General features: G+C 34.8%; 2 protein-coding genes across 3 annotated transcripts; both read left to right on the top strand.

The window, feature by feature from the left end:
- Positions 1 to 601: 601 nt before the first annotated feature.
- LOC110375045 (trypsin-1) lies at positions 602 to 3985 on the top strand. Of its 2 annotated transcripts, none has more exons than XM_049849575.2 (5): positions 602 to 980; positions 1650 to 2010; positions 2275 to 2530; positions 3322 to 3471; positions 3792 to 3985. In XM_049849575.2, the coding sequence occupies exons 1-5, from the start codon at positions 917 to 919 to the stop codon at positions 3945 to 3947; spliced, it is 987 nt and encodes a 328-aa protein (XP_049705532.1). In that variant the 5' UTR covers positions 602 to 916; the 3' UTR covers positions 3948 to 3985. The 2 variants fall into 2 exon arrangements, with proteins under 2 accessions (XP_049705532.1, XP_063897871.1); XM_064041801.1 differs by lacking the exon at positions 602 to 980 and adding an exon at positions 1243 to 1391.
- A 1378-nt stretch (positions 3986 to 5363) lies between these two features.
- Positions 5364 to 7451, top strand: LOC135118844 (trypsin-2-like). Its single transcript, XM_064041883.1, has 5 exons — positions 5364 to 5374; positions 5717 to 5833; positions 6138 to 6372; positions 6703 to 6846; positions 7302 to 7451. The coding sequence occupies exons 1-5, from the start codon at positions 5364 to 5366 to the stop codon at positions 7449 to 7451; spliced, it is 657 nt and encodes a 218-aa protein (XP_063897953.1).
- The last annotated feature ends 7067 nt before the right edge of the window (positions 7452 to 14518 follow it).

The following is a 14518-nucleotide window of genomic DNA, read 5'->3' as shown; positions in this document are numbered from 1 at the left end:
ATGCGGATCACGCACATACATGCGGAAAAACACGCACCCCCGCGCGTAGGTGCGGGGCGAAACGCAAGGTATGGCACACTGATCCCGCAGTGACGCGCGTGATTTTGAATGGGCGTGACGTGTATATTTGAAAATGGAAGCCGCCGTGCGTGAATCTACCAAACGCACCTACGCGCGTGAGTGCGCGAAAAAACCGCACGATGATGCAGATCTGCACTCCCGCAGGAACGCGCGTAGGTGCGTCGACACGCAAGATGCAGCGTGATGCGGGGCAGTGTGAAGATCACCTTAAAAATACTATAGGATAACACTTCCAATATTATGCCATAGATGGCATTACTAGCAGGTTAATAGTTTACTGCTTTCATAACTAGATGGCAGCACATATAAAAAGCAAATACCGGTAAAAAAACATTATTATAAATAGTACAGTTTAAAATATAAGAAAAAAAAACTGTAACATTGAGAAAGAAAATTGAAAATGATGTCATTTATCATTGAGATTAACTCTGTACACACAAAAGTGTCACTAGGTAGATACTATTGCCACGTTAGATATTTACAACAGCAGATAAGGAAAGTTAAAAAAAACGAGCAAAGACTTGAGTAATTTATTAGTACATTTAACTTTACATTTTTATTTCGTGTACTTGTATTTATAATAAAATATTCAACTCACGGAACTCAAAAAGGAAAACAAATTTTCCTCTTAACAGCTACAAGGTATCAATTATTCTGAACACCGAAAGGAAAATAGCAAAAAATCAAAAATGAGAAAACGAATAGTTAATTTCATGGCGAATTAACTTTCGTGATCGCACAAATATTACTTTTGCAATGATTTTGAGAATCAAATAACAGTCCGTGGTATAGACGAAGCACCGTGATGAAGATCACAAAATAAAATCAAATAATAATGTGCAATATTTTTTTAATTGGGATTGTCTTTTTACATTGTTTACTACCGGCCCAACTTGACAGTACGTGTATACAAAGTTTTATGTAATTTCTGATAGTTCATGTGACGATAATAAGTTAGAAGATGACACCTTTCGTAGCTTACGTTCTTGGAATGGAAATTCTTGGATTGGGTGGGGTTTGGCATTTTAATTTTCTTTTAGTGGATCCAGATTTAAATCTCGAAGAAACAAAGCATTTTGATTCGACTGTTTTGTTTTTTTCTTTTTAAATTTACGATTATTACAGGTACTTGGTGATCGTCCACTTTATCATCATTTATAGTATTATCAATATCTTTCAGATCCTCTTTACCATAATTTTGCATTTTCTCGACTCTTCTAGCTTAATTTATAGATTATGGTTTCTATTTATTTATTCTTTCATTTGACATATTTTATTTCCAGCGCCAATTTTAGTCAGGCTCAGCGACAGTAAGGCATACATAATATTTTTGTGTTATTTGTCTCTAATATTGTAACCATATTTATGTTCTAGCTAACTCCAAATATGTTTTTCACCTAACTATATTTTAATATGACGTCTTGGACATTAACAAAAAAAGAGTGTTTGAATCACAAATGATTTGAGCACGTTGACATGTGAACTTTGTGTATTAAAATTGTAATCTTTTGTATGTTCCTTATCCAATATTTTAACATATGAATAATTGCTACTAAATCAAATTCCAGAGTATGACGTTCTATTAATACCAGTACAGAAAATTCCGATCAAAACGAAAAATGTGATCTACGCACCAATGAGACAGAGGTCTTCAAAAAGATTCAAAAAGGATGACTTTGATAGACTTGACATTGAGTCTTATGAGGAGGCGACAGAAATGCCAGATGTAGACAGCTTTGATTATGGTAAAGACCGAGATGGAGAGAGGACTGAGGAATCTCATGATTTTGAATCTAATTATGGAGATGATAAAATTGTTGGTGGTGTAGAAGTTGATATAAATCTGTATCCTTACCACGTGTCTTATGGTACTAACTGTGGTGGAGCTATCGTTGATAAGAGATGGGTTGTAACAGCTGGACATTGTGGGTAAGATAGCTTGATGTATTTTAACACGTGTCCTAAGTTCTTTAACATTACACTTTTATTTCATTGCCCAAATTTTGTGGCAATGATTGATAAGACCTTTTCACAGTAATTGTAAATCTATCAACAACAATTGCTCGAAATGATCATGATTTCTTCTTCTTAGAAGCTATAGAGTTCGTGAGGAAATAGGGAATATGACAAAGACTTAATATACAAGCAGTGTTAATTTTGTGTGTGTGTACAACCTTGCCAACTTTTCCACAGGAAAAAGCCGTATATAAGAGCGGGCTCAAAATACATAAATCAAGGAAAGAAGATATCTGTCAAAAGAGGCTATGTACATCCAATGTGGTCTTCTAAAAAGAAAGACCATCCATTTGATTACGATTTCCAATTATTAGAATTGAGTGAACCCTTGAAATTTGACGAAAATATCCAGCCAATCAAAATAGCTCATATTGAAGACATGGTTATTGGTAAAGTTGTTACAGTCACTGGTTGGGGTAATACTGAAGAAAATGTAAGTTGATGTCATAATAAGGATCATCATTTGATTTTTAAGACAATCCAGTAAAAAATAAATATTTATTTCGTACCTAGTCTTATGAACATGCTTCGACTTTTAGCGCTAAATTCAGATATATAAAAATGGTTAAGTGGCAATTAGGAAGTAGTTTGGTTATGACACGTGATCTTGTTATTCGTGCAATTATTTGAGCAATGTATATGTTTGCATTGGCATAGCAAAATTTTTGTTCAAGTGGGTATAAATCTTGAAATCCGTATTAGGCAAACTGACTGAGTACTCTAAGACATTTTTAACCAATTTGGAACCATAACACAAACGTGACAGTCTATAATAATGTATAAACTGTGTAATATTAGATTGAACGCATATGCATAGCTTTTAAATACGTATAGCCGTGTTTAGTTGAAACCAAGCGGTAAATTAAAATCCCATTGGTTCCGCCCATCTACACGTTTCTATTAACTAGTCGAATGTAACAAATTGAAAACAATCATTTATAACCAGACGCAGTTGTAGCTTAGGCTTCGCTTGCTTTAGCCGTTCGCCGCTTAGGCAAAATAACTATACTCAAGTTCATTCTAAGTTTAATTACTAATCTAGCATTCAGAAACATGAAAACTAAAAATTACCAATCACAATTTCATATAAAAGAGTGGACCTAAAATTGGTCCTTGGGGAACACTTGTTTTTATGAAAAGAAAGTCAGGCAAGATTTCACCTATTAAGTAAATGGTTGACAGATTTAATGCATGCTATATTGTACTTTATTTTCTGTTGGTCAGGGTCCATATTCCAATGTACTTCGAGCCGTAAGAGTACCAATTATATCCAAGGAGCACTGCCAAAATGTACCGTTCCCGTACTTTAGAGGAACTCTGACAGCTAGAATGTTCTGTGCTGGATATGCTGAAGGGAAAAAAGATGCTTGCCAGGTAAAATAACATTTTTAACAATTCTGATAATTTAGAGTAAAGTCGACAAATAAGTTAAGCCAAAAATAACAGATCCAGCATCCATAGTTAAATTAATGAAGAAGTAAGTGAACGTGGATGGATTAGTACTGTAGAAAAATCAATAAACTTTACAGCACAGAATTTTTGACCTTGAATATGTTCAAGGAGCTGACAGATAAAGGTAATATAAAACATATACCTCTATAGATACTAAGATTCCACATAGAATAAAATAAGCAGAAGAGGAAATTGACAATGTATTAACAAAACAAACAGCTAATAAATATTTTCAATTCCAGGGTGATTCCGGTGGACCTGCAGTGGCTTACGATCGTCTCCTAGGAATGGTTTCCTTCGGCTACGGTTGTGCAACTCCTGGATCCTATGGTGTCTACAGTAAAATTGCCAAAGTCAGGAGTTGGGTGGAACAGACAACTGGAATTAAATTTGACTAAACGATTTTGTACAGACTCGAAATATAATATTTTGGAACGTTGTGAATTTTATTTCTGTATCTTATGTTTATTGTTGTAATAAAAATGTCAAATAGTTTTACTCTTAGTCGTATTTGTCCTCTTCACTTTTGAAAATGTTATAACGTCACTACATATTTTTTTCATTTCAAATTATCCTGTTCTACTTCGTTTATTCATGAATATAACCTCTACTATTGTAACTTGAAAATTATTATCAAAACTTTAATTGTGTCTATCTTAGTCTTAGAATTGTATATCCCAAATTCATATGGCAAAATTAATGAAATTGTTATTAAAAACTATGTTTGAGAAATGTTCGTTTTATTTATGATAAGAAAAAGCCAAAAATCTATTTCCAAATTATTTTTAAAATATTGTGTTTTTAATGACCACATTTTATCTCATCGATCAACTGAAGATATCATTAGTTTTTCTGTATTCTAAAGCTGTTGATGTCCTATATCAAAAATGGGCCTTGAATCCCGAAACCGCGATAGTCACTGCTTTATTTGCCAAAATGTAGATGTCACAGAGGAAGGATAGATATGGCGCCTTCATATAGGTCCAATAATGTAAGGCAGGCGAGTTCAGTTACTAGAACTAACGAGGCGTTAGGGTTCCTTGTTGAATCAAGACCTGTCAAAAATCCGTCAAAAATTGCTATTGATTGATACCTTTGGTAGTCGTTACGGATAGTCAAAAGCCCCTAAGTCTGGCCAGGGGTATCGGGTTGTCCGGATGAGTTAAGGAGGTAAAGTATGTAGACAGTCGCTTTATGAAAAAGACAAAACCACTCAGTTGCATCCGAGTAATCTGAAAGATGAATTGTGGACCCAACATTGATTATAAAATTATGGTGTACCCAAGGGAGGTATTTTGGGATCAATGTGAATATGAGGTTGTCATTCTTGCAGAGTGTCTATGATTATCATAAAGTAGACATTTTGGTTTACGTATAAGTATGGTTATGAACAAAAATCATAGGTTCTATCCGTAGAAAGGTATGTGATAAGCTTCCATTAAGCTTTCTAGCTTAAGTTTTCAGGAAAAAAAACAAGTAGTCTTAGAGTATTTATTTCTTTAATCATAAAATACTCAATAATTTTATTGTCATTTATGACCCATTAAAGTCCAGTTAAATTTAAAATCTCAATTAAACTACCAAAATCCTATGACAGCATAAGTAAATTCTTCCACACCGTTCCTAATTTTTCGCCTGATTATCAATTAACGATTTTTAATTGAAATTTCGATTAGACATAATTAGTTTTTCTCATTGTTATGTTTTTCTTATTTATCGTCGTTTTAACTAATTTTGTCATCGTGCATGGGTAAGTGACACGTGTCTTCGTGACGTCATAATCTGATTTTTTACAGTTAAGGTTTATGTAAATGATGTCTCGTTGGTATAGTAGTCACGACTGCCACGTACGGGGTCTTGGGTTCGTTTCCCAGGTTGAGCCAGAAATGCTTTGGTTTTCCACAAAGATACCTGTCTGCAAGTTAATGATCAATATACGTGTACATTGAAGTGCTTTTACTGATACTGGTTACCTTATGGTCCCACGCATCCATTTCCATCTCCAAATAATCATCTCTGCTACATGCAGCCTCTCTTCATCCTTCTCTTTCAATGCAATACACGTCATAGTTTCATTTGTTAAAAATGTAGGAACAGTAGCGTCCTATTCTTTCTAATGGACTCTCACAGCAGAATTAAATAATATTGATGAATAATTCTACTTCAGTATAATCGGTGGTTATGAGATCGAAATCCACCTTGCGCCTTACCAAGTTAACTATGGCGATGAGTGTGGTGGAGCTCTTATACATAGGAAATGGGTTCTTACTACAGCTCATTGTGGGTAAGTTGTGAACCATCTTCTTATGGCCTTCTACTTCTACTTAAAAATAATCATCAGTTTTTCGGCCCTTAGGATGTCAGTTAAATTATTCAGTCCAGTTCCATATCCAGTTTTATTTTCCAACTGAACTGAATTAGCAACTTGGAGTAAGAAAGCGATTAGGAGGGTCTAACTAAAGGGAAGAAGATCGACCCAAAATCAACACCTGAAACGTAATCCTTGCTTTAGGCAATGTACATCACTTAAGATTAGTCTAATACCTTTCCAAAATTATATACACCTTTAAAATCTTCTACTTTTTCAGCACTAACCATACCTACATCAGGGTAGGCAGTAGCCATCGTCTCCGAGGTCCAAAGATCCTCGTTATCTCTCACTTCATCCATCCGATGTATAAGAAGAAACATGAGTTTGATTACGACGTTCAACTGTTGGCCATCCGTAGCCTCCACTTTAGTAGGATGGTCTATCCTATCAACATCAGTGAGCATTTTGGACAAAATATTTATGTGGCTGGATGGGGCTATCAGAAGGAACGTGTATGTTAATTATGTACTTACTATCCTTATTTCATTACTTAGTGTAATACTTACAAAAAGATTGCGACGCTTTCATGTACATATAAAATCAGAACTAATTAAAATGAAATTTGTCATAGAGGTAGTAACACTACAGAAGAAGTTAAAAAATTGTTGTAAGAAAAACAATGACCGACTATATGAGGAGGAATACTTAGAAGCAGGTTATGCCTTGAGAATAAACTTCGGCAAATTCGGTTAATTCATAATTACAATCGAACAAGTTTACTCCGTATTTCTAATTAAGAACGAATGTTTTTGGAATTAACAATTGATTTGTACAATATCTAGGGCGATTACCACGACACTCTTCAACAAGCCATGATCACGATGGTGCCTATGAAGGAGTGCCAGACTGTGAAGAATAAGTGGTATAATCACAGCCTAACGCCTAGAATGTTCTGCGCGGGTGGATGGGGACGAGATGCTTGTCAGGTAAGTTATTTTGGTGTTTTATCCACAACTTCCTTATCATCTTCCGAGCCTTTTTCCAACTATGTTTTGGTCGGCTTCCACATTTTTTTAGTTTACTGAAAAAAGGCTGCACCGATTTGGTTGAAATTAGTTTAAGTAGTTAGTAAAAGGTGGATTAACACATGGACTACTTTTTATCAACACACCAGGCTGGCGAAGCCGCGAGCGGAAGCTAGCTATTAATATATAAAAAAATACATTTACCTATATTATATTAAGAGCTACAAATTCGGTTTTTCGAAAAGCTTCAAAGTTTAGGGATATAGAACTTTACGGGAATCCACATACTAAATAATATAATGTAGTCGGAAAAATTCACAACCATTTTTATTACTCGTGCAAAAAATAGGTCTATACATATATGCAAGTGAAACCGCCGGAGGAATCTTTATATTTCTGAAGGATTTTTTTTTCAGGGCGACAGTGGTGGTCCAGCAGTGTCCCGTGGGAAACTCGTCGGCCTCTCGTCTTTCGGCTTCGGTTGCGGGCGACGAATGCCTGGAGTTTACACCAACATCTCTGAGAGCAGTATTAGAGAATGGATCAGAGAGCATACTGGTGTTTAGTGTTAAGAACATTTTTTAAAATAAAATCTGGAACTTTCTCTTTGTTACTAGGATATAGTCTAGGTTTCTAATAGTAAAAAAAATACTTTTGTAGTTTCAGGGTACAATCAAACAAAAAATAATTCGTATAGATTAGTATATCGTAGTAGTAGTATAGTATATATAATATCGTATAGACGAATAGTTACCTATCTAGCTTTGCCCATATTATTTACCTTAATTACGGAGGAAACAAAGACCTTATCCTTCCTCATAAATCACTCTATGCATCAGTGGAATCACTGCATGAAAACTCGATCATTTGTTTTCGAGTTACCGATAAGAATACTATAATTTTAATAATTAAATTATGTGTAGCTGACATAAGAGATGATTCCTTAGTAAGGAAACTACATAAACTGATCAGCACTCAATAGCTGGATTATCACGTTGTCAGTACTATCACGGCGCTTATTACCTTTGTACAGGCAGAGGAATCAATTCAGCGTGTTCGCAGTCAATGAACTTTCAATGAGGAGTGAGGATTGAGCGCTAAACCCTATCGGTGTATCTGTCGATATGTGTCTGTATGTTTGTCTGTTTTGTTGAGGATAACCAGATTTGGAGCTTTTCGGTTGAAGGTCTTTGTAGGTCAAAAGATGGTAGTTATGGTTATGATGATGAAAAAAAGAATTATTTGTGAAAATATGACACACTAGCCATTTTCCTACAGTTTTGGGGACTAGGTACTACCCGTACCGGGATAAAATATAGCCTATGTTCCTTATGCAGTTTAAAACAGTGAAATAATTTATAAATCCGTCCGTTTTTTTTTTCATTTCAGACTTCTACATCCAAGTTTCCTCACCTTTCTTTTGTAATTGGGGTCGAATATAAACTTAAGAGGCAGGTACTTATAATTCACAAAAGTACGTAATCTAAAACTTGCACCTAAATCGGCCTAGAATCAAACCTGTACCCTCATACTTTAACCACTAACCCACCACCACTCTTCCAGCGTTTAAATAACTGTTCTACTTCAAAATATTACAGCTATTAAACCACCCAATATCTAATCATTCAATTCGATATTCTCGCAAGCTATTGTTTTCACGGGCGCTTTAAATCGCTTTAAGCTGAACTGAGCGATGCCTAACACTGCATGTGTTGAATACTACGTTCATATTTGATGCGCCGTGTCGGCACTGAAGGGTTAACTTGCTATCGTAGTTTGTTGGACAATGAATGTCGCGTTTTAGGGTTGATGTTTGTGAACATTTTTTGGTGGATGCCATTTTAATTGCATATTTGGTATGACTCGTCTAGGGTTAAATATGTCATGTTCTTTTCTGTTCTTTATCTAATCTTAGGCTAAGTTTTGTCTTAATTGGTATAGATGTTTGCTGTAGTTTAAGTCAGAGAATTTTGCTTTTATCTATACTACGTAATATAATAAAAATAATGTTAGTTTGTTTGCACCCTGGATACTCCGAACCTGCTGAACCGATTTTCGAATTTGGGAAGCTACAAATCGTTTTCATGATGAAGTCATCCGTATATACAAACATCTACGTTTATAATATTTTTGTGGTTTCCTGGTACATAAGTACATAGTGTATGATTCTATATATATCAGAATCCTGTATAGATATCACTTTATCCAAATCCTGACGCTATCCAAACTTGCTCTGAAATGTTACACCAAACGGCAAAAATATTATAGGAACGACGATAGATTGGAACGTAGGAAATGCACGTAGAATAGGCTTTTTTCAGGTATGTATTATTTAAAAACAGGTTCTGAGTAGTTTATTTCATAAGGTCAAATCTCAGTAGGTATTGTGAAAAGCATGGGTATATGGATTTGAACTCAGTAACCACCAATGTGGCTGATTCAGTCAGTTTCAGTTTATCAGTTTAGTAAGTAATGTTGAAATGATGAAAGTTTTCTTCCAACAGTGGAGCTAACAGGCAATTATCACTTTTCTCACAGAAAATATAAATAATGATATCTTCAATATTTTCGTATTTAGAAATAGATACATAAATTTCCCATGTGGTAACAGTTAGATGAAACAGCTATATACATACGTGTACATCATTCAACAAATAGTAGGCGTGTCTCATATAAGGCTTTGCAAAATGATAATATAATAATTAACATTTCAACACGTATTATTTTTAGTACAGCCGAATCCTCAGTCAATTGGGATTGAACCCTACAAAAAATGCATCAGATATGCCTGTCGACAGTCTCAAAGTACCTGAATTAAGAGCTCAAATGAAACGATAGCCAGACTGACATGATAACAAATTCATTCCTGCCTATGGCGGAAAAATATTACGTTTTCAATATCAGTAAAAGGCAGACGCGAGTTAAAACTGCATGAAAACAGAGAGCCATTTAATTTCCAAACGGGGGGACGGAAAAATTGTCGAAAAACATTTTCCATTTTTCGGCATACCCCCCTCTGAAACCTCCTACCTCCGCTTTATATACAACATAACCCACACATGCAAGCGTTAATGTAATTATCAGTACAATTTTGTATAAATACTTTACAGTGTGCGTTTACGTGTGTCTGTGTGCGTAATGTACTGTCGCGTACAAATGTGGTAGTGTGGGTTTATTTTATCCAACACTGTTTGCTGTATATTGACGTGGGGTAAAAGGGGTAGTTTCACCCCACTAGGGGGGGCGATGACGATGACTGCGAGTCTGCGCAGTTGCCAGAAAGGGACGGCTAGACAAAAATGTATGGCTATAGTCTAGGCATGATTAATACTAGTGATTTAACCAGGAATCGCCTGTTATTATGGGCTGTTGATGTATGATTGAGTCCTGTAGTATTTACTGATGATGTCGTTTAAAGTCATTGACAGTCGTTTGTGCAGAAATAAAATTGCGTACCTACTGAAAAAAAAATATTCTCAAAACCAAACCAGTCCTGCTGCAGTTGCAGGGTAAAACAGAAGCTGCCCAGATGGGGTTAGGTCAATGAAACTTATGTCATGTAACTGAAATCATCAGGTTGGCCGCACACTCCAGCCTAAACTGTCGGCCGATGGTTGGTTGACAGTTTATGTTGAAGGTAATCGTGAATTCAATAACTTTTTAGTCGGTCTGATACCTGATCGTTGTAATGTGTGCACTATCATCTCATGTCATCTCCATACTGATTTATGACCCCGATCAAACCATCGGCCGACTAAAAGTTTGCAGTTTGCGGGGACTTGGGGACCAGCCTAATCGAATTCAATCATTTTCAGTAATGTATAAATAGTCAAAAGTAGAAAACCACATTACATACTTAACTGTCTTATATATATTTATTTAACCGACTTCACATAAAGGAGAAGCTTATAACTTTGTGATGTTTTTAATGACTTTCATGTAGTCAGTAAAGGTTTGCTATGAAAATTACATTTTGCTGACCGTATTCGCATGTAATAGGGTACGAAGCTATGCCATCAAGTAAGCATTTTAGACTCAAAGCTATGTAGTATTTTGGGAGCTAGAAATTCATTATGGCAAATTTAATGACAGTACCAGTCTAGCGAATCGAACCCCGACCTCGTGCTCAGTAGGTTTACGCACCTACTCTACTTGCAACCTAACTGAACATGAATGGGAATGCTAGTTTGTTCGTCACATTTCAACGGCTGAACCTTTTTAGACAGAATTAGGTGTGAAGACTTTGACGTTTTAAGTTTTGTCGAAAATAATTTCTGTATGTTCTTTAGGTAGGATGGAATGAGTTCCATCGCAGAAATGGTTAAACAAGATAATTTATTTCTAGAGTGAATAAATCATTATAATACATCAGGACAATAGTGAAGCCGTCGGAAACAGACAAATAAAGAATAATAAATGATATAATAATAAACCCTTTATGGATAAAATTGCATTTAGTTATCACTTGTCTCTATTCCATTTCGAGAAAAGTTAAGATTGATTAAAAAGCAGACATCTTATAACAGATTAGGAACTAAAGACTTGTTTTTCTAAATGAAATAAAAAAACTGAAAATCTATACCTACAGTTGTATTTCACGATCTCGCAATGATACGTTTATAACCTACCCCAATGCTAATTCGACCCTTAGGCTGAATGGACAAAATTCTATCATAATCGTTCAGTGATTTTCGAGATTAGCTCACGTAGACTGACCCGATGATGCTAAAATCAGTTTACAGTTGTCTGTTTAATTTGAGGGGTGAAATAGAGATGAAGAATTAAAATTCGTTTGGGGTGGGTACGGTTTTATGCATTTAAACACACGTGGTACAACAGTTCACCATCTGTCTAGCCTTTTCCAGTCAAACTGGATGGCAGGAGAGTACCAGTGTTTTACAAGGAGCGACTGCTTATCTGACCTCCTCAACCCATTTAGGACAACCCAGTACCCCTTGGTAAGACTGGTTGTCAGACTTCTGACTACCCGAAACGACTAGACGTTGTATGTTTGTTGTTATTTTTGTGGTTGTTATTATTTTATAAAATTGGCTGATCCCCGCATTAATAACCGCGTCCTGAAGAAACTACCAATGTTATTTTGGCAGTAAATAGTTACTTGATACTAGCTACTGGTTTTAAACACAAAATAAAACCTATTAATAATGTATTCTAGCCAGAGTATTTTTCTTTATTATAAAAAAATACGAAGACACCAAAAAAGTAAAACATAAGTACATTATGTATCCTTTATTCCTAATTCTAGGAGTCTTCAGAAAATGTATTGGAAATAAACCTACACACATGAACAACCTCCACAATTAGAAATTACAATTACGATTTCAAACATAACTTGTTTTCTTATACGGAGAAACAATAATATATATTCGTGTTTTACTCGGAATGTGAACCCGGACCCTTTGACCAGCAACATTCGCTAATAGCACAATAGATAAACCTAACATCCTGGTAGGATCAGATTGCCGATTTATTGGTAATAGGTTCAAATCCCTGCTCATAATTTCATGTGTTTTTAGCGATCCGTGTGGAAAATATGTTTAAAGAATGTTTTTACCTTTTGACTCTTATAAATGCGCGTTGATGCCTCGAACTACTGTTCAAATGATTTAAGTTAAGTTTGGTACACAGATAGTTGAAGCTAAATGACTTTTATCAAGGTGCGGGAAAAAGGTCCCTCGGAACGCGAGCGGAGAAGCAGATCAGCTAATATAATCAGCTATTTTAAAGGAGCTTTTTTCTTTTCTTATTTTGAAATATGTGATAATGATGATTTAAAATATGCAATTGACTATTATGTTACAAGACATTTGCTCTGGCTGAATAAACCAACAAAATAACACCAGTATGGATTAAAAAAAGCTCCGTATTTTTACAAACTTCCATACAAATTAAACTGATCATAGCAGAAAGCTTCCTTTCTTAGAAAAAACTTCTACAATCTATTAATTTTTATTTTTTTGCTACGTACGGAACCCGTAGTAAAATAGTGTGTTCTTCCACAGTAAAGTTGTCGGGTCTTCCTAGAAAGTGATTACAAATATTACCGTTACCTTACACGAGTTAAACCTTTAAGATAACTGGCCATTTTACATGCATAAGTACCACATGTCAGAACATTTATTTTACTGTGTTAGTAAAACTTACTTTTTTTTATTTGATTCACGTGGAATAAAAAAATACTGGAAAATGTGTTTTTTTTTCTTGTGATTAAACCAGAGTATATTCTATACAGTCTAACTCACCGAAAATAAAATGATTTGATGTTAGCATAAAGTTCTACTAGATACAAAAATAATTATATTCGACTTGTATTTTCAATAAAAAATCTATCGTTTATTTTCTGTGAATAAAACCACTAGATTTACTTTACCAATTTCACCTTAAAATCTACAAACAAAACACGAACCAATAATTCAATAGTTCTGACAACCTATAGGTACAAAGTTTCTCACATGGTTACGTCTATTTAAAACGGCAGCGGTCTCTCTATTCATTCGGCCAGCTATCCCGGTCTGTGCCCAACAATGGTTTAAAATTGTCCTAACCTAGGACCAGTTGCTTCGAATTGGGAAAACTGGGTCTAAAACGAGGTAGATTTACGTACCTTTAGACTGAAACGATGGATGGTTTGAATTTTAGTGTATTGGTGAATGGATTTATTGTATACTGTACAGTTGTATTTTGGGGTAATTTTTAAGTGACGGTATGGGTGTAAAGTTTCTCTGTTATGTATATGTGTTTGTGTGCTTGTCTGTGGCATTGCAGCTCTTAAATGGATGACTTGATTTGGATGCGGTTTTTGTTTTGGAAGGGAAGATTTCTAGTTGAAAAAATTAATTTTCAACATTTAATTAGCTATGAGCTTACGAAAAAACATTTGAATTATGTTAGATTATTGGTGATTTGGTTTTAGCTATAAGTATTATGGTTAACTTGCAGTAATGCTTAATACTTGATCACTTACGATTAGTTACTCAATTCTATGTCATTATATTTATCTTACCTATACATCAACTAGGAAAGGATATATTTGATAATAATGATTAATTGTGAACCAATTGTAAAAATAAACGCCTCTACCAAATATCTTTAGAAGTAACAAAAAAGAGTATTTGCGCCTCATAATAAGCGTAAAGCAATATTTAATTGCCCTTTGATATTAAACACCATAGTCATAAGTAAATACCTACTAACTAAAAATACCAGTCATCATAGAGTCATAGACAATTCGATTCAAACAATACAATTAGGTGAGTCAAGTTTTTATCTAGAAATCGTTCTTTATTGTTTCATTAGTCATTTTGTACTTTGCAATATTTTTAATTCATGGATTGTATAGATTTTCCCACAATTCCGTTCTAATTCCGTATAAAATTATTTCTGCATAATACATACATACAGTAGTTCTTCTCCATAGAAAGCTACTTTTGGAATGGGCAACTAGAATCAAACTTAGTTATATTTTTGACGTTAATAAGTGAGTGTAAAGGCCTAAATGAAATAAATGATTTGACTTTAAGTAGTCTACTGTTTAACCGGGATTCCTGGGGGCTAGAGAAAACTGAAAGATTGCTTTTTTCCAATTGGACCATTAGTTTATGAGATAACCAAA

The sequence above is a fragment of the Helicoverpa armigera genome, chromosome 26, assembly GCF_030705265.1.
Source record: "Helicoverpa armigera isolate CAAS_96S chromosome 26, ASM3070526v1, whole genome shotgun sequence".
Lineage (NCBI taxonomy): Eukaryota > Metazoa > Arthropoda > Insecta > Lepidoptera > Noctuidae > Helicoverpa > Helicoverpa armigera.
Note: the sequence above shows the minus strand (reverse complement) of the source record. Positions and strands in the feature narration are given on the sequence as shown.

Coding starts and splice junctions, on each gene's coding strand:
- LOC110375045 (XM_049849575.2), top strand. CDS start 917: ATGTGCAATATTTTTTTAATTGGGATTGTCTTTTTACATTGTTTACTA. Junction 2,011..2,274: donor GTAACAGCTGGACATTGTGG/GTAAGATAGCTT, acceptor ACTTTTCCACAG/GAAAAAGCCGTATATAAGAG. Junction 2,531..3,321: donor GGGGTAATACTGAAGAAAAT/GTAAGTTGATGT, acceptor TCTGTTGGTCAG/GGTCCATATTCCAATGTACT.
- LOC135118844 (XM_064041883.1), top strand. Junction 5,834..6,137: donor CTTACTACAGCTCATTGTGG/GTAAGTTGTGAA, acceptor CTACTTTTTCAG/CACTAACCATACCTACATCA. Junction 6,373..6,702: donor GGGGCTATCAGAAGGAACGT/GTATGTTAATTA, acceptor TACAATATCTAG/GGCGATTACCACGACACTCT.